The sequence below is a fragment of the Lissotriton vulgaris genome, chromosome 7, assembly GCF_964263255.1.
Source record: "Lissotriton vulgaris chromosome 7, aLisVul1.2, whole genome shotgun sequence".
NCBI lineage: Eukaryota > Metazoa > Chordata > Amphibia > Caudata > Salamandridae > Lissotriton > Lissotriton vulgaris.
In genome coordinates, this window is record NC_141695.1 from 375,841,146 (window position 1) to 375,867,203 (window position 26,058).

The 26,058-nt window shown below is 49.9% G+C and overlaps 1 protein-coding gene across 1 annotated transcript in view; it reads left to right on the top strand.

Moving 5' to 3' along the window:
* The window catches only part of LOC147701678 (uncharacterized), a 415,435-nt gene that overhangs the window by 240,118 nt on the left and 149,259 nt on the right, over nt 1-26,058 (top strand). The window contains exon 3 of the mRNA XM_086930313.1: nt 6,377-13,477. Coding sequence (XP_086786439.1) covers nt 6,377-13,477 — 7,101 coding nt within the window. The remainder of the gene's footprint in view (nt 1-6,376; nt 13,478-26,058) is intronic.

Below are 26,058 nucleotides of genomic sequence, written 5' to 3' on the forward strand. Positions count from 1 at the left end.
ACTCCACCCTCCAAAAGCACCCTCTAATTCCACCCCCCAACTCCACCCTCCAACTCCACCCTCCAACTCCAGCCTCCACTGTCCAACTCCAGCCTCCAACTCCAACTCCACCCTCCAACTCCAACTCCACCCTCCAACTCCACCCTCCAGCTCCACCCTCCAACTCCACCCTTCAGCTCCACCCTCCAGCTCCACCCTCCAGCTCCAACCTCCAGCTCCACCCTCCAACTCCACCCTCCAACTCCAACTCCACCCTCCAACTCCAACTCCACCCTCCAACTCCACCCTCCAACTCCAACTCCACCCTCCAACTCCACCCTCCAACTCCACCCTCCAACTCCACCCTCCAACACCACCCTCCAACTCCAACTCCACCCTTCAACTCCACCCTCCAACTCCACCCCCAACTCCACCCTCCAACTCCACCCTCCAATTCCACCCTCCAACTCCACCCTCCAACTCCACCCTCCAACACCACCCTCCAACTCCAACTCTACCCTCCAACTCCACCTTCTAACTCCACCCTCCAACTCCACCCTCCAACTCCACCCTCCAACTCCACCTGCACCCTCCAACTCCACCCTCCAACTCCACCCTCCAACTCCAACTTCACCCTCCAACTTCACCCTCCAACTCCACCCTCCAACTCCAACTCCACCCTCCAACTCCACCCTCCAACTCCACCCTCCAACTCCACCCCCCAACTCCACCCTCCAACTCCACCCTCGAATTCCACCCTCCAACTCCAACCTCCAACTCCACCCTAAAACTCCACTCTCCAACACCACCCTCCAACTCCAACTCCACCCTCCAACTCCACCCTCCAACTCCAACTCCACCCTCCAATTCCAACTCCACCCTCCAACTCCAACTCCACCCTCCAACTCCACCATCCAACTCCACCCTCCAACTCCAACTCCACCCTCAAACTCCAACTCCACCCTCCAACTCCACCCTCCAACTCCAACTCCACCCTCTAATTCCACCCTCCAACTCCACCCTTCCTAATCCACCCTCCAACTTCCGACTCTAACTCCACCCTCCAACTCCACCCTCCAACTCCAACTCCACCCTCCAACTTCACCCTACAACTCCACCCTCCAACTCCACCCTCCACCCTCCAACTCCACCTCCATCCTCCAACTCCAACTCCACCCTCCAACTCCACCCTCCAACTCCAACTCCAACTCCACCCTCCAACTCCAACTCCACCCTCCAACTCCACCCTCCAACTCCAACTCTAACCTCCAACTCCAACTCCAACTCCACCCTCCAACTCCACTCTCCAACTCCACCCTCCATCTCCACCCTCCAACTCCACCCTCCAAAAGCACCCTCCAATTCCACCCCCCAACTCCACCCTCCAACTCCAGCCTCCAACTCCAGCCTCCACTGTCCAACTCCAGCCTCCAACTCCAACTCCACCCTCCAACTCCAACTCCACCCTCCAACTCCACCCTCCAGCTCCACCCTCCAACTCCACCCTTCAGCTCCACCCTCCAGCTCCACCCTCCAGCTCCAACCTCCAGCTCTACCCTCCAACTCCACCCTCCAACTCCAACTCCACCCTCCAACTCCAACTCCACCCTCCAACTCCACCCTCCAACTCCAACTCCACCCTCCAACTCCACCCTCCAACTCCACCCTCCAACTCCACCCTCCAACACCACCCTCCAACTCCAACTCCACCCTTCAACTCCACCCTCCAACTCCACCCCCAACTCCACCCTCCAACTCCACCCTCCAATTCCACCCTCCAACTCCACCCTCCAACTCCACCCTCCAACACCACCCTCCAACTCCAACTCTACCCTCCAACTCCACCTTCCAACTCCACCCTCCAACTCCACCCTCCAACTCCACCCTCCAACTCCACCTGCACCCTCCAACTCCACCCTCCAACTCCACCCTCCAACTCCAACTTCACCCTCCAACTTCACCCTCCAACTCCACCCTCCAACTCCAACTCCACCCTCCAACTCCACCCTCCAACTCCACCCCCCAACTCCACCCTCCAACTCCACCCTCCAATTCCACCCTCCAACTCCAACCTCCAACTCCACCCTAAAACTCCACTCTCCAACACCACCCTCCAACTCCAACTCCACCCTCCAACCCCACCCTCCAACTCCACCCTCCAACTCCAACTCCACCCTCCAATTCCAACTCCACCCTCCAACTCCAACTCCACCCTCCAACTCCACCATCCAACTCCACCCTCCAACTCCAACTCCACCCTCCAACTCCAACTCCACCCTCCAACTCCACCTTCCAACTCCAACTCCACCCTCCAATTCCACCCTCCAACTCCACCCTTCCTAATCCACCCTCCAACTTCCGACTCTAACTCCACCCTCCAACTCCACCCTCCAACTCCAACTCCACCCTCCAACTTCACCCTACAACTCCACCCTCCAACTCCACCCTCCACCCTCCAACTCCACCTCCATCCTCCAACTCCAACTCCACCCTCCAACTCCAACTCCAACTCCACCCTCCAACTCCAACTCCACCCTCCAACTCCACCCTCCAACTCCAACTCCACCCTCCAATTCCACCCTCCAACTCCACCCTTCCTAATCCACCCTCCAACTTCCGACTCTAACTCCACCCTCCAACTCCACCCTCCAACTCCAACTCCACCCTCCAACTCCACCCTCCAACTTCACCCTACAACTCCACCCTCCAACTCCACCCTCCACCCTCCAACTCCACCTCCATCCTCCAACTCCAACTCCACCCTCCAACTCCACCCTCCAACTCCAACTCCAACTCCACCCTCCAACTCCAACTCCAACTCCATCCTCCAACTCCATCCTCCAACTCCACCCTCCAATTCCACCCTCCAACTCCAACCTCCAATTCCACCCTCCAACTCCACCCTCCAACTCCACCCTCCAACTCCAACCTCCAACACCAACTCCACCCTCCAACTACAACTCCACCCTCCATCACTCAGGAACACCACCACATCACTCAGGGACACCACCACATCACTCAGGGGCACCACCACATCACTCAGGGACACCACCACATCACTCGGTGACACCACCACATCACTCGGGGACACCACCACATCACTCGGGGACACCACCACATCACTCAGGGACACCACCACATCACTCAGGAACACCACCAGATCACTCGGGACACTACCACATCACTCGGGGACACCACCACATCATTCGGGGACACCACCACATCACTCGGGGACACCACCACATCACTCAGGGACACCACCACATTACTCGGGGACACCGCCACATCACTCTGGAAACACCACCAGATCACTCTAGGAACACCACCACATCACTCAGGGACACCACCACATCACTCGGGGACACCACCACATCACTCGGGGACACCACCACATCACTCGGGGACACCACCACATCACTCTGGGACACCACCACATCACTCTGGGACACCGCCACATCACTCTGGGACACCACCATATCACTGTGGGACACCACCACATCACTCTAATACACCACCACATCACCCAGCCCAACCACATCATCACTCAGCACCACAACAGCACTGTCCTTGCTTGCTACCAACAAGCATTGCCATAGCCAATGGGACTTGTATTAGGAAAGTGTAAGCTATTGGCTTTGTGAATAACAATGCTATTAATTTATATATTTTCAAATCCAACACATTAAAAAAAGGGTCATTTACAATACCAATAGCTCACACTTTCCTAATGCGAGACCTATTGCATTGCAAATGCTCTTGACCAGGTTTTCTCGACCTCCCCTCTTGAGGTCCTTGAGATTATCCCGGTACTATGGTCAGACCATTTGCTGCCTAAATTCTCGATCAAAGGCACAGTTAAATCGGCTGTTGCCGCCCCACAGCAGCATGGTCGCACCCATAGGGCGTACCATCGAGTGACCCCTGAGATGCTGGCTCAGGCTGCCCTGGATCATCCCTGCCCCCTCTCTGGCGACCTGACGAAGGATCTGGAGTCCTTGCAGGCATGGCTTTCTGACAGGCTTAACGACCTTGCCCCGGAACTGGCCCCCCGTCTTACTCCCAAACGAGTCTCCGCCCCTTGGTTCACCGCAGCACTGTCGGCCAGGCGGCAGCAGTGCAAGGTAGCCGAAAGAGCCTGGCGGGTAAAATATGACTCGGAGGCTAAGCTGACCTACAAGAGCGCGGTTAAGGAGTATCACCGGGACATTCGCCTGGGTAAGAAAGCCTACCTGGCAGGGAGGATAGAAGCTGCCTCCAATTCCTGCAAGGAGATTTTCTCTATAGTTAGAGAATTTATATCCCCACGGACCAACATCTCTGAGGAGAGACCCTCTGACTCTTGGGCCGCTGATCTTGCTAGTTTTTTTACTAGCAAGATCCAACTTATACAGGATTCTTTTCCATCGGCTGTACCCGCGGAGCGAATTAACTCTGAAGCCAACCGATCGCCCCCGGCTTCGCCAGGCTTGACGCTGGGCGTATTTCCACCTATATCTGCGCCCGCCTCTTTAGCACTTAAGGGCAATTTGAAATCGGGCTCGCCCCTGGACCCATGCCCTGCTAAAATTCTGGCGAAATTGGCCGAGGTGGTTAATCCATTGGCTAACCCGCTACTGAATCTCTCGCTGAGCCAGGGAGTGGTTCCACAGGCTTGGAAGCAGGCAATGGTCATCCCGCTGCTCAAAAAGCCTGGTCTGGATCCAAAGGCCCCAGTCAACTACCGGCCTATTTCTCTGCTGCCGGCTCTTACGAAAATTGTTGAAAAGCGCGTGCAGACGGTGCTGTCCAATTTTCTTGAGTCGAATGAGATTCTGCATGCCACCCAGTCGGGCTTTCGCCCAAATCTCAGCACGGAGACTGCGCTCCTCGAGGTCTCAGAAACTATTAAAGGGGTTTTGGACACTGGGGGCAAAGCCATGCTGGTGATGCTGGATTTGTCGGCGGCTTTCGACACCGTCCCCCATGACGGTCTTCTCACAAGACTCTATGAGATAGGACTACGGGGGACGGTGTTCAGCTGGTTTTCCTCCTTTCTTGCTGGCCGCCGGCAAACGGTCTGGGCCTCGCCAGATTCCGCCGTGATGCCGCCTCTGGGAGTCGGGGTCCCTCAGGGCTCTATCTTGAGCCCGACCCTCTTTAATATCTTCATGACCCCTTTGGCGGCGTTGGTGGAGTCGTTCTGGCCCGGATCATATCCTATGCAGACGACACCCAGCTCCTCTTCTCGTGCAAGAGAGGAGGAGACTTTGATGGGGAGAGTATCCGGGATTGCCTTGGGGCTGTGTTTCAATGGTTTCAACTGAACAGCCTCAAGTGCAATTCCGATAAGTCCGAGGTACTTTTCTTTGGGTGCGATACGGAGCCAGATTGGCAGGCTTGGTGGCCTACCAATATGTTCCCCCCAACTTGTTCATCCCAAATGGCTAGGAACTTGGGGGTCAAGATGGACAAGGGGTTGACCATGAAATCCCAGATCCTGGGGGTGTCGGGCATTTGCTTCGGCCTCCTTAGGATGCTACGGAGGTTTCTTCCTCTCTTATCGGAGGAGCACAGGAAGCTGACTGTGCAGGCCCTGATAGGCTCTAGGTTAGATTACTCTAACGTTCTGTACCTGGGCCTGCCAGAGTACTTGCTACAGCGGCTCCAAGTTGTGCAGAATGCTGCGGCGAGAGCGATTTTTGGATTGAACAGACGCGCTAGTGCCGTGGGCTTGCTCCAGACCCTGCACTGGCTCCCAATCCGCAAGCGGATCGCCTTTAAGGCTTTGACCTTGACATACAAGGCCCTCCATGCGACGGGAGCAAAGTACCTCCAAAGGAGACTTTCCTTCTACCGACCGGCTCGCTCTCTGAGGTCAGAATCCCTGTTTTTGGCGACTGTCCCGCGAGTGAAGAGAGCGCGCTTGGGAGGTCGCTCCTTTGGACTACTGGCTCCACAGCTGTGGAACTCTCTGCCTCCTACACTTCGGGGAGCCACCAGGTTACTAGCTTTTAGAAAGGACCTCAAAACCTGGTTGTTCACCCAGTAGGCCTTTTTTTGCTTGTTGTTTTCTTTCTGTTTGTGACACTTTCTCTTTTAATGTGTTATGTTAGTATACTGCAGCCTACCTTAAATAAAAGCGCCGGGACACTCTTTTTGAGTAGCCGCACGCTCTACAAAAGCCATTTTAACATAACATAACATAACATAATGGTGTGTTGGAATACTATGGTGGAGGCGTGACATGCAGTGATAGAGGGTGGAATACCAAAGACACATGGTTGCTCTGTTATGATGCATGTTTGAAAAGCCATAAGCAGTTGGAACACCAAAGTTTGAAAGTTGCATATTTTAGGCAGATATGTGTCTTTCTCTAATTGCCCTTAAATAATTATTCCTGCTTTTTTTCTTGCCACAGGTCTCAGCAGCACAAGCCGTGCCTTCTTCACAACGACCTCTGTCCCCTCAGCTGCTTTAACTATCTTACATGACACATCCTCTCATCAACGAATTCCCACAATTACTTTTTCTGATTCAATCCCCACAGGCAGATTTCCTACCACAATCAACAAAAGTACCTCTGGTACCGTGACCAACAGTGCCCCCCCTGATACAACCACCACAATTGTCACTCCTGAAAAAAGCACAAGTGTCAGTCCTAAAACATTCATCACAGATGCCCCCCCTGGCACAGCCACCCCAGGTTCCATGCCAGGCATAACCGCCATTTCAGGTGCTATTCCAGACACCAGCCTCCCAAGTCGTACTACAGGCAAACCTACTGTAAGTGGCAGGACTAACACAATCACCACAAGAGCCACACCTGATGCAATGAACACAGGTGCTGTTTTTGGCACAATCATCACAAGTTCTGCTTATGGCATAACTATCACACATTCCACTGCTGCCACTTCTAATGCAATAAACTCAAGTCTCATTAATGACACAGGAGTCACAAGTGGCTCGATCATCACAAGTGGCATTCAGCAAACAACTATAAGCACAATTGTAGACACAATCACATCAACTACGATTCCTAATACAAGCATCACAGCCGCTACACCTGATGCAACAAACACAAGTTTTGCTCTGGGCACAAGTTCCTCAAATGATACGATTCTCACTAATGCCACTCTTGCCACAAGTGCCACTTCTTATTCACTTATTACAAGTGGCACTCCTGGAACAACCTTCACACACACCACTCCTGACACAACTGCCACTTCTGATGCAATCAATACAAATACCGTTAATAACACAGTGGCCACAAGTGAAATTCCTCGCTCAGTCATCACAAGTGCCACTATTGACACTATTTTCACTAATGGCACTATTCTCACAAGTGCCACTAATGCAACAATTGTTACAAGTGGCACTCTTGTCTCAAATCCCGTTCCTGACCCAATATTTACAAGTAGTGCTCTACGAACAGCCACCACACATATCACTCCTGACACAACTGCGACTTCTGGTGCAACCATCACAAGTTCTGCTGAGCATACAGTGGTTACAAGTGCCATTCCTGGATCAATCGTAACAAGTGGCACGCTACACACAACTACTATCAGCACGTTTTCAGACGCAATCACATCAAGTAGGACTCCTAATACATTCACCACTAACAATACACCTGATTCAATGCACACCAGTGCTGGTCTAGGCACGACCATCACACATCCCACTAATGGCACAAGTGTCACAAATGGCACTCTTACCACAAGTGTAACTTCTGACTCACTTATTACAAGTGGCACTCTTGAAACAACCACCACACACACCACTCCTGAGACAACAGCCTCTTCTAACGCAATCAACACAAGTCCCTTTAATGACACAGTTGGCACAAGTGCAATTCCTGGTTCATTCATCACTAGTGGCTCTCCAGAAATAACCACCACAAATGACAGGACTAGCTCAATTTCCAAAAGTTCCACCCCTGATGCAGTTATCACAAGTGTCACTCTTGAGGCAACCACCACACATACCATTGCGGACACAACTGCCACGCCTGATGCTATTTTCACTAGTATTACAAATGACACAGTTGTCACAAGTATCGCTCTTGTAACAAGCACTACTTCAGACTCTCCCATCTCACTCATTACCAGTAGCTCTCTTGGAACAACCACCTCGCACAAAACGCCTGACACAACAGCCACATCTAACGCACTCATCACAGGTACTTCTAATAACACAGTGGTCACAAGTGCCATTCCAGGCTCAATCATCACAAGTTCTATTAGTGACACAACATTCACTAACAGCACTCTTGTCACAAGTGCCACTAATAGCACACTTGTCTCAAGTCCTCTTGAACCTGTGACCAAACACACCACTCGTGGCACAACTGCCCCTTCTGATGTAACCATCACAAGTGATTTTAATGACACCGCTGTAACAAGTGGCACATCAGAAATAACCACTACAAACACCACTTCTGACAAAATTACAGCAAGTTCCACACCTGGCACAACTGACACAAGTGTCTCTTTGGGTACGATTCCCATAAGTGCTGCTCCGGGTACAGTTGTCATTAGTACTATTCCAGACACAAGCAGCCAAAGTAGCATTCCAGACACGAGTATTGCAAATGACATGACCAACACAATCACAATTACCACGCTTGATATAGTAAGCACAAGTGTCACTCCTAACTCAATATTCACAAGTGACACAAGTGACACAGTTGTCACAAGTGACACTCTTGTCTCACAACCCACTCCTGATTCAATAATTACAAGTGACAACATTGGAACATCCACCACACGTATCACTCCTGACACAACTGCGACTTCTGGTGCAACCATCATAATTTCTGCTCAGCATACAGTGGTTACAAGTGCCATTCCTGGATCAATCGTCACAAGTGGCACTCTACCAACAACTACTATCAGCACGTTTTCAGACACAATCACATCAAGTATGACTCCTAATACATTCACCACTAGCAATACACCTGATTCAATGCACACCAGTGCTGGTCTAGGCACAACCATCACACATTCCACTAATGGCACAGTTGCCACAAATGGCACTCTTCCCACAAGTGTCACTTCTGACTCAGTTATTACAAGTGGCACTCTTGGTACAACCACCACAGATACCACTCCTGAGACAACAGCCTCTTCGAACGCAATCAACACAAGCCCCATTAATGACACAGTTGGCACAAGTGCAATTCCTGGTTCATTCATCACTAGTGGCTCTCCAGAAATAACCACCAGAAATGACAGGACTAGCTCAATGTCCAAAAGTGCCACCCCTGATGCAGTTATCACAAGTGTCACTCTTGGGGCAACCACCACACATACCATTGCGGACACCACTGCTACGCCTGATGCTATTTTCACTAGTATCACAAATGACACAGTTGTCACAAGTATAGGTCTTGTAACAAGCACCACTTCTGACTCTCCCATCTCACTCATTACCAGTAGTTCTCTTGGAACAACCACCTCGCACAAAACGCCTGACACAACAGCCACATCTAACGCACTCATCACAGGTAATGCTAATAACACAGTGGTCACAAGTGCCATTCCAGGCTCAATCATCACAAGTTCTAATAGTGGCACAACGTTCACTAACAGCACTCTTGTCACAAGTGCCATTAATAGCACACTTGTCTCAAGTCCTCTTGAAACTGTGACCAAACACGCCACTCGTGGCACAACTGCCCCTTCTGATGTAACCATCACAAGTGATTTTAATGACACAGCTGTAACAAGTGGCACATCAGAAATAACCACTACAAACACCACTTCTGACAAAATTACAGCAAGTTCCACACCTGGCACAACTGACACAAGTGTGTCTTTGGGTACGATTCCCATAAGTGCTGCTCCAGGTACAGTTGTCATTAGTACTATTCCAGACACAAGCAGCCAAAGTAGCATTCCAGACACGAGTATTGCAAATGACATGACCAACACAATCACAATTACCACGCTTGATATAGTAAGCACAAGTGTCACTCCTAACTCAATAATCACAAGTGACACAAGTGACACAGTTGTCACAAGTGACACTCTTGTCTCAAAACCCACTCCTGATTCAATAATTACAAGTGACAGCATTGGAACATCCACCACACGTATCACTCCTGACACAACTGCGACTTCTGGTGCAACCATCATAAGTTCTGCTCAGCATACAGAGGTTACAAGTGACATTCCTGGATCAATCGTCACAAGTGGCACTCTACCAACAACTACTATCAGCACGTTTTCAGACGCAATCACATCAAGTATGACTCCTAATACATTCACCACTAGCAATACACCTGATTTAATGCACACCAGTGCTGGTCTAGGCACAACCATCACGCATTCCACTAATGGCACAGTTGCCACAAATGGCACTCTTCCCACAAGTGTCACTTCTGACTCAGTTATTACAAGTGGCACTCTTGAAACAACCACCACACACACCACTCCTGAGACAACAGACTCTTCTAACGCAATCAACACAAGTCCCTTTAATGACACAGTTGGCACAAGTGCAATTCCTGGTTCATTCATCACTAGTGGCTCTCCAGAAATAACCACCACAAATGACAGGACTAGTTCAATTTCCAAAAGTTCCACCCCTGATGCAGTCATCACAAGTGTCACTCCTGGGGCAACCACCACACATACCATTGCGGACACAACTGCCACGCCTGATGCTATTTTCACTAGTATCACAAATGACACAGTTGTCACAAGTATAGGTCTTGTACCAAGCACCACTTCTGACTCTCCCATCTCACTCATTACCAGTAGCTCTCTTGGAACAACCACCTCTCACAAAACGCCTGACACAACAGCCACATCTAACGCACTCATCACAGGTACTGCTAATAACACAGTGGTCACAAGTGCCATTCCAGGCTCAATCATCACAAGTTCTACTACTGACACAACGTTCACTAACAGCACTCTTGTCACAAGTGCCACTAATAGCACACTTGTCTCAAGTCCTCTTGAACCTGTGACCAAAATCACCACTCGTGGCACAACTGCCCCTTCTGATGTAACCATCACAAGTGATTTTAATGACACAGCTGTAACAAGTGGCACATCAGAAATAACCACTACAAACACCACTTCTGACAAAATTACAGCAAGTTCCACACCTGGCACAACTGACACGAGTGTCTCTTTGGGTACGATTCCAATAAGTGCTGCTCCGGGTACAGTTGTCATGAGTACTATTCCAGACACAAGCAGCCAAAGTAGCATTCCAGACACGAGTATTGCAAATGACATGACCAACACAATCACAATTACCACGCTTGATATAGTAAGCACAAGTGTCACTCCTAACTCAATAATCACAAGTGACACAAGTGACACAGTTGTCACAAGTGACACTCTTGTCTCAAAACCCACTCCTGATTCAATAATTACAAGTGACAGCATTGGAACATCCACCACACGTATCACTCCTGACACAACTGCGACTTCTGGTGCAACCATCATAATTTCTGCTCAGCATACAGTGGTTACAAGTGACATTCCTGGATCAATCGTCACAAGTGGCACTCTACCAACAACTACTATCAGCACGTTTTCAGACGCAATCACATCAAGTATGACTCCTAATACATTCACCACTAGCAATACACCTGATTCAATGCACACCAGTGCTGGTCTAGGCACAATCATCACACATTCCACTAATGGCACAGTTGCCACAAATGGCACTCTTCCCACAAGTGTCACTTCTGACTCAGTTATTACAAGTGGCACTCTTGGTACAACCACCACACATACCACTCCTGAGACAACAGCCTCTTCGAACGCAATCAACACAAGTCCCATTAATGACACAGTTGGCACAAGTGGTATTCCTGGTTCATTCATCACTAGTGGCTCTCCAGAAATAACCACCAGAAATGACAGGACTAGCTCAATGTCCAAAAGTGCCACCCCTGATGCAGTTATCACAAGTGTCACTCTTGAGGCAACCACCACACATACCATTGCGGACACAACTGCTACGCCTGATGCTATTTTCACTAGTATCACAAATGACACAGTTGTCACAAGTATAGGTCTTGTAACAAGCACCACTTCTGACTCTCCCATCTCACTCATTACCAGTAGTTCTCTTGGAACAACCACCTCGCACAAAACGCCTGACACAACAGCCACATCTAACGCACTCATCACAGGTACTGCTAATAACACAGTGGTCACAAGTGCCATTCCAGGCTCAATCATCACAAGTTCTACTAGAGACACAACGTTCACTAACAACACTTTTGTCACAAGTCCCACTAATAGCACACTTGTCTCAAGTCCTCTTGAAACTGTAACCAAACACACCACTCGTGGCACAACTACCCCTTCTGATGTAACCATCACAAGTGATTTTAATGACACCGCTGTAACAAGTGGCACATCAGAAATAACCACTACAAACACCACTTCTGACAAAATTACAGCAAGTTCCACACCTGGCACAACTGACACAAGTGTCTCTTTGGGTACGATTTCCATAAGTGCTGCTCCGGGTACAGTTGTCATGAGTACTATTCCAGACACAAGCAGCCAAAGTAGCATTCCAGACACGAGTATTGCAAATGACATGACCAACACAATCACAATTACCACGCTTGACATAGTAAACACAAGTGCCACTCCTCACTCAATGATCACAAATGCTACTAGTGACACAGTTGTCACTAGTGGCACTCTTGTTTCAAGTGCTACTCCTGACTCAATCATTACAAGTGCTGCTCTTCGAACAGCTACCACAAGAACCACTCCAGAAACAACTACAGTGCCTAAAACAATCAGCACTAGTGGCACACATAGCACAATTGTCACAAGTGACAATCCCAGCTCACACATCACAAGTGGGTCTCCAGAAACAGCCAACACACGCATCACTCCTGTCACAATCATCACAGGTTCCTCTCCTGATACAATTACCACAAGACACATTACCTATACAATCACCACTCCTATTCTTCAAACAACTAATACATTTTCTACAGGCGTCGTCCCTGACACAACAAGCATAAAAAACAGTTTTCAAACATCCACCATCGATGCCACAACTCACAAAATGATGACTCCTTACACAACTTTCACAATTACACCTTCTTACAGACCCACAACAAGCACGTCTGATGCTATTCCTGACACATCCACTTCTAGTACCCTAACTTACCCAACCACTCTAGCTACAAACTCCACAAATGCCACAGTGGACACAAATGCCACAACTACACATTACACAACCGTTTCACCTACTGCAAGCATCATTCCTCACTCAAGTACCACACCTACAGCAGCCATTGTATCCACTTCAAGTATTACTCCTTCCACAAGCACTCCTATGTCAACCAGCACCACCTTTACTGTCATTCCATTTACAATCCCTTCTACCACACCACTGCTAAAAGCCACAAGTACCATGGCATACACAGCTACTAACTCAACCATGAGCACTATTTCTGTCACTGCCACCAGTCCAGTGAAAACAACCAGTCCTTCTTCAACACCTTCTCTGGGATTCCTGACCACTGGTAGGTCACCATGAGTATTGATCTAACCCATTGTTTGTAATAATGAATGTGGATCCCTTATGCGAGTTTAACTTGTTAAACAGCACTAATTCCTTGAGGTCCTGATTCATATATATCTAAGTATGTGATGTGATTAAAACAATGTTCAATGAACTTGCTAGAATGCCTTAAATGAACTATGGAGGCTTCACTGCGCTGCCATACATTATTGTGCAAGAATATTAGGATTTCAGCCCACAGAGAATTGCACAGACTTTGTTGCTAAATCTATTGATTTGTATCCGAAATGACAAATACAACACACTCAAAAGGCTTTTCGAGTAGGTAATAAGCCACTCTGTTGTTGAAAAGGCGGCTGTGCCACAAAGGATGTATGCCGTATATGGGCAACAGAGACGATTCCCAAGGGTTGTTAGTCTCACAAACACAGAGATGGCCTCCAGAATCCATAAAACTTTTTTTAAATGGTTTTTTTTTAAAGTGCTTTTTTTTATTTTTAGCTGAAGTGTGGCTCAAACCAAAAATGATTGTCAGCGAGTTTCTTTGTTGTATAGCACCAACAGCGAACAAAATTACTTTTAGGAGTTGTATTCAACTTTTGGTGAAGTGTTCCTGAAAGGTTCTGGATTAGGAGCCACTGGGAGGGACCTGAATTCCTACACAACAGTGCAGCCTCCTCATTTTTTTGACCTGTGTCAGGTCCTCACACTACTAAATAGTGCCAGCTACCGCCACTATTCACCATTGACAGTGTCTCACAGTGTCTATCTGAGTATGTTTGGGTGAGTCCTGGGGTGGCATGTGCTTAGGGAACAGTATTCATGGCTGGTGCTGTCAGTTATCACTGGTGCTCCAGATCTTCGGGTGCTATTGCTATCCAATGTGATACCATGTTGCTGCCTTTTTGCACATGGCTTTCCAAGGGTTAAGGCAAGCAAGTTGGGTAGACAAGGCTTTCTCCAGGTGGAAGTAAATGACAAGACCGGGGGAGAAGAGAGCAAATCTCTGTTTGCCTCTGGGACGATACTGGCTGTTCTGGGGTCCACGACCGTACTGGGGTGGACATCGCATTCTCCATCCTGGAATAATTCTCCTCATATTCTTGACCTGTGGTAACCAAGATTCTTCTGACTAGCTGGATTGGGAGTACCTCGTGGTTTCCCAGGTAGCTCAGTTTCCTCCACATTGGCGGGAGTCAACTTGACCTTCTTCTGGACATGCTGGTCATAGAGTTACTTAAATTCATCTCAACAGAAGGTACAGGTTCCGCTTCTCCAGGTCACAGACTCCAGGTACTTTCAGAGTTTGGTCCAAACCATTTCCCACAAATAAAGCTTCTTTAAATACCCACAAATAAATTAGGTCAAACAATACTGGAGCTTCTCCTTTTTAAGGCTCTAGTAGAAACCAATTACATTGATTTTACAATAAGATGGCTTATGGGGCAATGTGTCAGAGGAATTTCTGGATATTACTGGTTAATCTCTCGCCCCTGGTGATCTCTGCTCTTTTTATCATCGTTGCTTCATGTCACTTATTCTTTCCTACAACAGACCCAGCTGCAACTTGCTTTGTGAGTGTCTTGACCCTCATTGCATTTCCATCCTGCAAATTCGCCCCCATTCCTACGGAGATTTTCGAACTTTGCCCTCTGGTCCTGTGCTTAGCCTCTAATGACCAATGGTACTCTACCATCTCACCCAGTATTCCTAATACTGTCTGGTAATACAGCATCTCTATTGAGCAAGGCCTCACAAGGCAGTACTTTGCAGGAAAAATGTGTGTTGGAAGCCACAACCTAAAGTGGGTAGGTCTACTGCAGTACAAGAACCTGCTGTAACAGTGTAGGAAGAAGAAATCCAAATAGGTAAAAAGTGTGTGTAGAAGAACTCTTTATTTCTGTGTCATCTCTCCTCCCCATCCTCACAGAATAATCCAACTGTCAAAAATAGAACGTTGGACTCCTCAAGAGTGAAGATTCCCACCAAAGAAGGAGGAAGAGAAGGGGAGGGAAAGGAACATAGAGGGGAAAGGGAAAAAGAAAGGGGGAACAATAGTACAGGACTTAACGTAGCATTTACTGCAACATGCATTATTTGGAACAAATCTCCCTTCTTTTAAACAAAAATAGAAAGTACACCATGCATCACTTTTCTGAAGGGAATTTTGTTTTTGGGAACCATCTTTACTGTATCGGCCACAGACTCAATATTTAGGCTTAATTGACGGTTGAGATCATCGTTGGGACTTAGGGGGTTTGCCCTTCCATGCGTGGATCAACAGCGTTGGCATTAGAATTACACAGGGCAACATCCCCGTGGTGACAACCGGAGGACTGTTCAGCATAAATAACACTCTGTTCGCTATCCTGGCCGTGGTGTATTTCACTATCACAAATTTGAGAAAACTTGTGCGCAAAGTCATTACTACATTTGAACAATCTTCTAAAGCTCCATCTTGTGTATTGAAACTTCCCTTGTTTATTTTTACCACTTTGACTGGTTTTAAAAATGTACTCTCTCCCTTACTCATGTGTTTGCCCCACCTCATCCTTCCCCAGTAACCAATAGTTACACTACAAGGAAAAGAGCTTTGTATGGTCTATTACACCTTTTCCTTGAATTCCACTGTTTCGTATTCACTTTTCTATTAACATGGTCAAGGTCATGCCTCGTGCGGTCACACAAGAATTTAGACTTGTACCACCAGGGACAAATCAAAGAGAAAGGTTCTTCTTTTCATTAATACGAAAATGAAAAACCCGTGTGACAGAGTGCGATGTAATTGCATGACCATAACCTTTCACGAGCAGCTGTGGTAACCAACCACGGCCAAATGAACACAAACCTTCACATACTGATTGAACTGTTCCACCAATCCATGACAGGGTGGGTAGTACAGAGCTGTTTTGATATGTGCTGTGTTATGGGTGTTTGTTGATTGGCCATTTCTTGGGCCCTTTCCTGTGATAAAACTTGCACTACGTTGTCTATAATCAGTTTTTCCAGAAAAACCTTCCTGCTGAACCCTTCCATAAGAAAGTCAAGTACCACACCGATTGTCACATTTTCAGTAAACATCACTCCATGCCATTTAGAGTGGCAGTCTATCAGTATGACAACAACATCAATTTACATTGCAGATTCTTAAATGGACCTACTGTGTCCAATCTCACATTTTGCCATGCACTGGCCACTGGGTGATTTTCATGGGAGGCACACGAGTTTTTCAATTTTTGTCAGCAGCCACACACACTTCACACTGACAGCCTACACAGTGTGCTTCAGCATCCATCACAGGCCAGCAATAGTAACTATGTATCAGCCTCTTCAAGGCAGACATTCCCGTATTCCCCTTATGGCACAATCTTAGCAAGCATTCATGCAATCTTACAGGAGGAGCACACTTGTCATTTCGAAACAAAACACAAACTCCCCTTTTATTGCCAATTTAGATGCCACTTGTAAAAATGAATAACATGATCCAATACATTTTTTACTTTTGGGCCACTCTTCAACTGTATATTTTTTGACATGTTTCAATTCACTATCCTTACCATACTCATGAATCCATAGTTTCATCATTCACTTCTTCACCCACCATCAAACAAAAGGCAAACACTTGCTACTATATCACACTCATCAACATCACACTCTTTACCCTCTTCTGTTTGAATTGGTAGTCTAGATAAACAATTTGCCGCTTAATTTTTGTGATCAGGGACATAGCTATATCAAAATTGTATTCTACCAGTTAGGAGCATAGTCTTGCTATGTGAGCCGTAGAATTTCGTCTCCCTTTTGGAGACAAAATAGGTGTTAAGGATTTCTGATCAGTATGAATGGTAAATCTATTCCTCAATATGATGTGTCTCAAGTGATTTGTGGCCCACACACATAAGCTAAAAGTTCTTGTTCAATAACAGAACTGTTAGACCTGGCACCTTGGCGTGAGTCTCCCTTCCACTTTTTGCTGATGTGCCTCAGATGTTTTTGCTGGTGTTTGATGCTCAGGGCACTGCGCCACGGCCAATCCGTGCCGCAGTGCAAGTGCTCCCAATGTAAAGTGTATGTACAATTGATTTCCACGATTGGATTATTTGGTTTACTATCAGTCCCCAGTAAAGTGCATGAGGTGTGCCGGGGATTGTAGATACAAATGCCGCTAGTGGGCCTGCAGCGCTGGTTGCGCTACCCACAGAAGTGGCCTCGTAAGATATGCATCGGGTCCGCCATTGCTGACCCCGCGCACAGTCCCGCACTGTCACGCTGACTGTGCAAGTGCCCACACTTGCCAGTCCCAGAACCTTCCCTCACCTTCATATCAGTCACCCCTATGGTAGGCCTACGGGCAGGGTGCATTGTAAGCGTAAGGTAGGACAGGCCTAGAGCGTGGGATGTCCTAGTAGTGAATTACCGCCTCTCTCGTTCTTCACTATTGAAGGGCTACTGGTTCTCTTAGGCCAGATGAGCTGTCGGAGCTATTACACGCTATAGTCCCGGCAGGCTCAGGGAACACGGTAGCAGGTCGAGTTTAGTATACCTGAACTCGGAATAATAAAATACTTCCTTTAGTAAGGTTTATTTTAATATCCTGTGTTTGCAAATGCTACTTTTAGAAAGTTAGCCTTTGCTCGCCTAATTGTTCAGCCCACCTCTGCCAGGATGTGTATCTGCTGTCTGGGTTTGTGTGAGTGACAGGGCTGGGAAATTCCCGGGGGATAGTTGGGTGCTCAGGAGGGTGAATGAGATGCTTACACCAGGATGGGTGGGCGGAGTAGTCCTTGACTCTGAATAGGGTTGTGCTCCACCACCATAATGCTGGCACCACCTCCTGCGGAGCGTCTGATGTCTCTGCCCTGCACCCTGAAAGAAGACGGCAGCGCCCTGTCAACAAAGCACTTCAGAACCGGGTTGAACCAGGCTCAGGCCCCCTTGCCTGCAAAGACAAAAGAAATGCACTATAAATATAGGAGCCCCGCTCCTTACAAATCAGATCCAGTTTTGACCACGACGAACCTCTGCCTGACTAGAAGGACCAAGAGAAGCTGAAGGACAGAAACCAGTCTGTATCCTGTAAGACTGGCCTGCAGTGGTGCCTTGCTGAGAATGGAGAGGAAAGGACCAGATAAGACTTTGTAGACTTGTGCCTGAAACGATCTCCAAGGGCTTGATCGAGAGCTTGTCCCCTGAACGGAACCCCAGGACCATTGGGTTCTATCTGCTTGTGCCCGTTTGCTGTTGGGCCTCAGTTCTTATTCCCTCGCCAGAGTTGTGACTCAGGTGCCTTCGCCTTCTCCCAGGCCGTGACAGCTCGGAGCCTGGTCGCCCCGCCGTAGAGAGTCCCGCTCAATCCTGAGCCACTCTCCGCTTCAGTGCCGGGCCGCCTGCTCTCCTGTCACCTCGCGGCTTACGGAGCGAGCTTCGCACCTCTCATCTTCTCCAGCCGGAATCTGCACGGAGAGCATCTCACAGCCTCGGACGGTCCGTACGTCGTAACGTACCCTACTGTCTCGCTTTGCGCTCCTGCACACCAAGGCCCGTGCCGCACCTCAAGAAAGGCCTCCCCGTACCGTGGTACTGGAAGCCTGGTGCTGCACCCGTCTGCCCGAGAACTCGACGCACCTCACAGATCCACGAGTCAGACCCAGCGTGCTAAGAAGTAGTACGCCCCGCAGGCCTGAATGGCGCATCGCCCCGTGAGCTGTACCGATCCCGGATCGCCGCAACCCTCCACAGTCTAGCTCCTTCACCTCGCTCTTTGAGGGAGATTGAGCCGGAGAGATCATCTGGAGAACCGTCGGCCTCGTTCGGGGTCCGCCCTCACAAGTAGCTGCGCCTGAAATGCCTCGGACTTCCACCAGTAAGGAACACTTGAACTCCGTCTCGAGTTCATATCGGATCCAGGGTCCGCAACGTTCCTATTTCCCTGTCATCGTACCTTGCTAACCAACGAACATTGAAAGACTAAGCTTGCCTATTGTAATCTGGTGACCTCGATTTACTAAACGTTATTCTGGTCTTGTGATATTCCTGCTTGAATCTATCTTTTATATAAAGTATACGTAGTTTTGATACAACCGTACGACTGGTGTCCATTTGTAGTGGGTCAGTGGGTTTACTGTGTGTGATCATGAATGCTTAACTTACTATCGCCCTGAGGATTAACCTTGTCTGCTCGCGCCACACTACCTAGAGGGTGAGCAGGGGTTATTGAAAGGAGTAGTTCCCTTGCCCTGACGTGTAGCTGAGGGTCCTTGCTTGTCAAAAATGCATATCTGTGCCAGACATCTGGTTCTAACATTGGTACCAGCGGTGAGGATTTCGGATTTGCATTCATGATTCATATACAGTGAATTACTGATCACTACGTAGTGAGAGCAGACCAATAATGCGACCAGATTACAGTCTTGCCGAGAGATCTCCAATCTCCTAAACCATGCCTGGTTCACTTCCCTCAAGAGAACTCTCTGTTATCTCTGGAATCGACGATGTTGACTGGGACGGGCTGGAAAAGTGCAAAGCCGAGCACTTGAGAGTCCTGTGCGAAAAGTTCTGAGTTTCGCTAGCCAACTGCAGAACTCGAACCCAGCGCATCATGGCACTGAGAGCCTGGAAAGAGTCCAGAGAGCCCGAAAATCAGGTGGTCATCGATCCGCCCGATAGCCTCATCGGAGGCCTGGGAGGTCCGTCGGCCGACGAGCTGGCAGACAGGGCCGCAACCAGAGCGCATGAAGTGGAGATGGCGAGATTGAAAGGTCAGATGGCCATGGAGGAAAAAAGGCTCCAGCTGGAGTACGAGATACGCCTAAAAGAATTGGAGCTGAAAGCAAAGAGCTTGGACACAGCTCCTGGTGGCAGCACAACGCCAGCCCAGGTAGAGTCATGGGTCTACGTACCGAAGGATGTGGTGAAAGAGTATTTCAAAGGAGATGACAGAGGGCAGTGGTTCCGAGCCTACGAGGTAGCCATGTCTTCCCACTGGGTCCCTGAGAAGGATTGGGGAGCGGGGTTGTGGGGACGGTTCCTGACTGAGGGGCGGGATACCCTGCTAGATCTTCCTCCTGAGAGTCAGTCTCCTACCCACACATGAAAGATGCCCTGATGAATCGGTTTGGGTTAACGCCTGAAATGTACCGGCAACGGTTTAGAAAGTGTGTGAAGATTCAAGGGGGTACGTATGTGGAGTATGTGACCTTTTTCTGCAGAGCGCTGGATGGTTGGGTGAAGGGCAGTAAGGTAAATGATTTTCAAGGGCTGTTTGATTTAATCGCATGGGAGCACTTGTCGGATAATTGTTTCCCTGAGTTATGTCAGCACCTGATCGATAGCAAGCTGTCCAACCCGAGGAAGCTTGCTGAGGAAGTTGACCACTGGTTCAGCACCAGGGTCCACAAAGGTCCAGTGGGAGACTCAGCCAAAGGTGGGCAGGGTCCCCAGCAGAAGAGTGGGGGGGACAAGGGAAAACAGAAAGGGTTCCACAAAGCCCCCAAAGTAATCCCCAATGGAACGAAGGGAAAGGTTCTCAGCCTCCTCCACCCCCGAAATCAACCGGGGCCCCAACAGGTAAACCTGTTCCAAAGGGGCCCATCACCTGCTTTAGGTGTGGGGACCTGGGTCATGTTGCCTCTGACCCTAAGTGTCACTTGTTTGCAAAACCCGCACCTACTGGCGCTCCACCCCGGCAACTAGCTAATGTTAATTTGGGGGAGGAAGTAGCATTCCCAATGGGTGGAGATCCCATCCAGATGACCCTAGTCTCGCTAGGAGACAGCGAGATGGTCCAGGAGAACGACCTACCCAGTAACACTAAGAAATAAGGGCAGGTAGTGACCATCAATGGTAAGAAAGCGGAGGCTCTTCGAGATACAGGAGCCAGCGTGACTGCAGTGAGGCAGCACCTGGTATCTCAAGAGCAGGTAGTACTGCGCGCCTACTGCAAAGTTGTTAATGCTGACAATTCTGAGAGCCAGTGTCCGATGGCTCAGGTTCCCTTTGAGTGGGGGGGGTCTCAGGTACTCTTCAAGTTGTTGTGAGGACCTCCATGCCTGTAGATTGTCTGCTAGGGAACGATTTGGAGAACTCCCCTTGGGAAAGGGTGGAGAAAAAGACCCATCTGCGGATGGTGGGTCTACCCGACTGGGCGTGCTTGACCACGAGGTCCATGGCAGCCAGTAGGGTTGTTGAAGAGGTCCCGGAGCCTGAGGGAGAGGCCCAGGAACCGGCCTTATAGAGGAGGCACAGGGGCAGAAGTTCCCACGGCCCAGGAGGAGGCAGACCTCAAGGGGGATGCCCCGGAGCCTGCCGGGGAACAGATTGCCGAACTGGGAGACTTGCCTGAGCTGACCCATTGGCAGCAAGAAGGGGGTCCCTCCAGGGAGGAATTCTGTGAGGAGCAGAAAACGTGCCCTTCTCTCGCGGGTATGCGGCAGCAGGCTGCAGACCAGGCCAATGGCGTTCGGCCCGGAAAACACTTGGTCTACTGGGTGAACGATCTCCTGTATTCAGAGCCTAAGGCTGCTGAACCTAGGTCAGCCTGTGTGCTGGTGGTACCCCAGAAGTTAAGGGCCTTCCTACTGGGTTTGGCTCATGATTTGCCTTTAGCAGGACATCTGGGGATGGACAAGACCTATGACAGGCTTGTCACCCACTTTTACTGGCCCCAGATGCACCGGAGCTCAGATGCTCACTGCAGAACTTGCCAGACTTGCCAGGCAAGTGGTAAGTATGGAGGGAAGAACAAGGCTCCCCTCCAACCTTTCCCCGTCATCAGTACCCCATTCCAGCGAGTGGGAATTGACATTGTGGGGCCTCTGGACCCCAAGACAGCCATGGGCAACAGGTTTATCCTGGTCTTGGTGGACCATGCCACCCGGTACCCTGAAGCCATCCCTCTGAGGACAGTGACGGCCCCCGTGGTGGGACGAGCACTGATGGGAATTTTCTCTCGAGTAGGATTCCCTCTAGAGGTAGTGTTTGACAGGGGCACAAACTTCATATCGAAATATATGAAGTACCTTTGGCAAGAGTGTGGTGTAACGTACAAGTACACCACCCCTTACCACCCCCAAGGAAACGGGTTGGTTGAGAGATTCAACCGAACCCTGAAAGGCATGATTATGGGCCTAGAAGGACCAATGAGGCGTAAGTGGGACGTCCTCTTACCATGTCTACTGTTTGCGTACCGAGAGGTGTCACAGAAGTCGCTCGGGTTCAGTCCCTTCGAGCTTCTGTACGGTCACCCGGTGCGAGGACCTCTGAGTCTGGTTAGGGAAGGCTGGGAGAAATCTCCCAGGAGACCTCCCCAGAATGTATATAGCTACATGCTGGCCTTCCGAAACCAGACCAGGCGATTCAGGCAACTTGCTGAGGCAAACCTGGAAGCCAGCCAAGAGGAGATGAAGTGGTGGTATGACCAGAATGCCACTCTGGTAGAGCTTCAGCCTGGACAAAAGGTGTGGGTCTTGGCCCCAGTGAGCCCTGTGCACTTCAGGATAAGTGGACGGGTCCATTTGAGGTTGTGGAGCGCAAGAGTCCTGTCACCTACCTGGTGAACTTGCAAACTCCCAGGAACCCTTTGAGGGTCCTACATGTTAACTGCCTTAAGCCCCACTTGGAGAGGTCCGAAGAGGGCATGCTGTTGGCAACCGATGATGGGATGGGGGAGGAGACCAAGCCTCTTCCGGACCTCTTGGTGGCCTCCGAGCGAGATGGGTCAGTGGATGGAGTTAACCTCTCACCCTCCCTAACCCCTGAGCAGCAGAGTGATTGCCGCCAGCTGCTGGGGCAATTCTCTGACTTGTTCTCCCTGGTTCCTGGTGTCACAGATTGGTGCGTCCATGATGTGGACACGAGAGACAGCTTACCGGTGAAGCATAAGGCTTACTGCGTGACTGACAAGCTTGCATCAAGGAGGAAGTCTCAAAGATGTTTGCTCTTGGGGTGATTGAGTCCTCCAGCAGTCCTTGGGCCAGCCCAGTGGTCTTGGTCCCGAAGGCTGTGATGCCGGGAGCCACACCCGAACTCCGGTTCTGTGTGGACTATCGAGGACTCAATTCGGTCACGAAGACTGACACGCACCCCATCCCCAGAGCTGATGAGCTCATCGATCGGTTGGGAGCTGCTCGGTATCTCAGTACGTTTGATTTAACGTCTGGGTACTGGCAGATTGCCTTAACCGAAGGGGCCAAAGAGAGGTCAGCGTTTTCAACCCCAGATGGGCACTACCAATTCCGGGTCATGCCCTTCGGGATGAAAAACACCCCTGCCCCCTTCCAGAGGTTGGTCAAACAGGTATTGGCCGGACTGGACGCGTTCAGTGCCGCCTACCTGGACGACATCACAGTGTTCAGCGGAACGTGGAAGGAACACTTGCGGCACCTTTTGGAAGTGTTGGCGGCTCTGCGCAAGGCAGGCCTCATGATAAAGACAAGCAAGTGCCAAATCGGGTAGGGTTCAGTGGTGTATTTGGGACACCAAGTTGGGAGCGGCCAGGTGGCGCCCCTTCAGCCCAAAGTTCAGACCATCCTGGTTTGGGAAGCCCCCAAGACCCAAACGGAGGTGAGGGCCTTCCTCGGACTCACCGGGTATTACAGGAGGTTCGTCAAGGGATACAGCACCATCGTTGCCCCCTTGACGGAGCTGACTTCAAAGAAGCAGCCTCGGAAAGTGATCTGGACCGACGCCTGTCAGGAAGCATTCGACACCCTGAAGAAGGCCATGTGCACGGTGCCCGTGCTCCTGGCTCCTGATTTCTCCAAGGAGTTCTTAGTGCAGACAGACGCTTCAGAGCATGGGATAGGGGCTGTCCTTTCAAAGACGACTGAGGAGGGCTTGGATCACCCTGTGGCCTTCATCCGTCGAAGGTTACTTCCATGGGAACAGAAGTGGAGTGCAATTTAGCGAGAAGCTTTTTCTGTGGTCTGGGCCCTGAAGAAGCTAAGACACTACTTGTTTGGGTCTCACTTCCGAGTTCAGATGGACCACAGGCCCCTCAGATGGTTGATGCAAATGAGGGGTGAGAACCCGAGACTGTTGAGGTGGTCCATTTCTCTACAGAGTATGGACTTTACGGTGGAACACCGCCCTGGCATAGACCACGCCAATGCTGACGGTCTGTCAAGGTTTTTCCGCCTTAGTGATGAGGAACTCCCTGGGGTAGGGTAGTTCTCCTCACCTTTCAGCTGGAGGGGACACGTGTTAGACCTGGCACCTTGGCGTGAGTCTCCCTTCCACTTTTTGCTGATGTGCCTCAGATGTTTTTGCTGGTGTTCGATGCTCAGGGCACTGCGCCACGGCCAATCCGTGCAGCAGTGCAAGTGCTCCCAATCTAAAGTGTATGTACAATTGATTTCCACGATTGGAATTTTTGGTTTACTATCAGTCCCCAGTAAAGTGCACAAGGTGTGCCGGGGCTTGTAGATACAAATGCCGCTAGTGGGCCTGCAGCGCTGGTTGCGCCACCCACTGAAGCGGCCTCGTAAGATATGCCTCGGGTCCGCCATTGCTGACCCCGCGTACAGTCCCGCACTGTCACGCTGACTGTGCAAGTGCCCACACTTGCCAGTCCCAGAACCTTCCCTCACCTTCATATCAGTCACCCCTATGGTAGGCCTACGGGCAGGGTGCATTGTAAGCGTAAGGTAGGACAGGTCTAGAGTGTAGCATGTCCTAGTAGTGAATTACCGCCTCTCTCGTTCTTCACTATTGAAGGGCTACCGGTTCTCTTAGGCCAGATGAACTGTCGGATCTATTACACGCTATAGTCCCAGCAGGCTCAGGGAACACGGTAGCAGGTCGAGTTTAGTATGCCTGAACTCAGAATAATAAAATACTTCCTTTAGTAAGGTTTATTTTAATATCCTGTGTTTGCAAATGCTACTTTTAGAAAGTTAGCCTTTGCTCACCTAATTGTTCAGCCCGCCTCTGCCAGGATGTGTATCTGCTGTCTGGGTTTGTGCGAGTGACAGGGCTGGGAGATTTCCGGGGGATAGTCGGGTGCTCAGGAGGGTGAATGAGATGCTTACACCAGGATGAGCGGGCGGAGTAGTCCTTGACTCTGAATAGGGTTGTGCTCCACCACCACAATGCTGGCTCCACCTCCTGTGGAGCGTCTGATGTCTCTGCCCTGCACCCTGAAAGAAGACGGCAGCGCCCTGTCAACAAAGTACTTCAGAACTGGGTTGAACCAGGCTCGGGCCCCCTGGCCTGCAAAGACAAAAGAAATGCAGTATAAATTAGGAGCCCGCTTCTTACAAATCAGATCCAGTTTGACCACGATGAACCTCTGCCTGACTAGAAGGACCAAGAGAAGCTGAAGGACGGAAACCAGTCTGTATCCTGTAAGACTGGCCTGCAGTGGTGCCTTGCTGAGAACGGAGAAGAAAGGACCAGATAGGACTTTGTAGACTTGTGCCTGAAACGATCTCCAAGGGCTTGATCGAGAGCTTGCCCCCTGAACGGAACCCCAGGACCATTGGATTCTATCTGCTTGTGCCCGTTTACTGTTGGGCCTCAGTTCTTATTCCCTCGCCAGAGTTGTGACTCCGGTGCCTTCGCCCTCTCCCAGGCCGTGACAGCTCG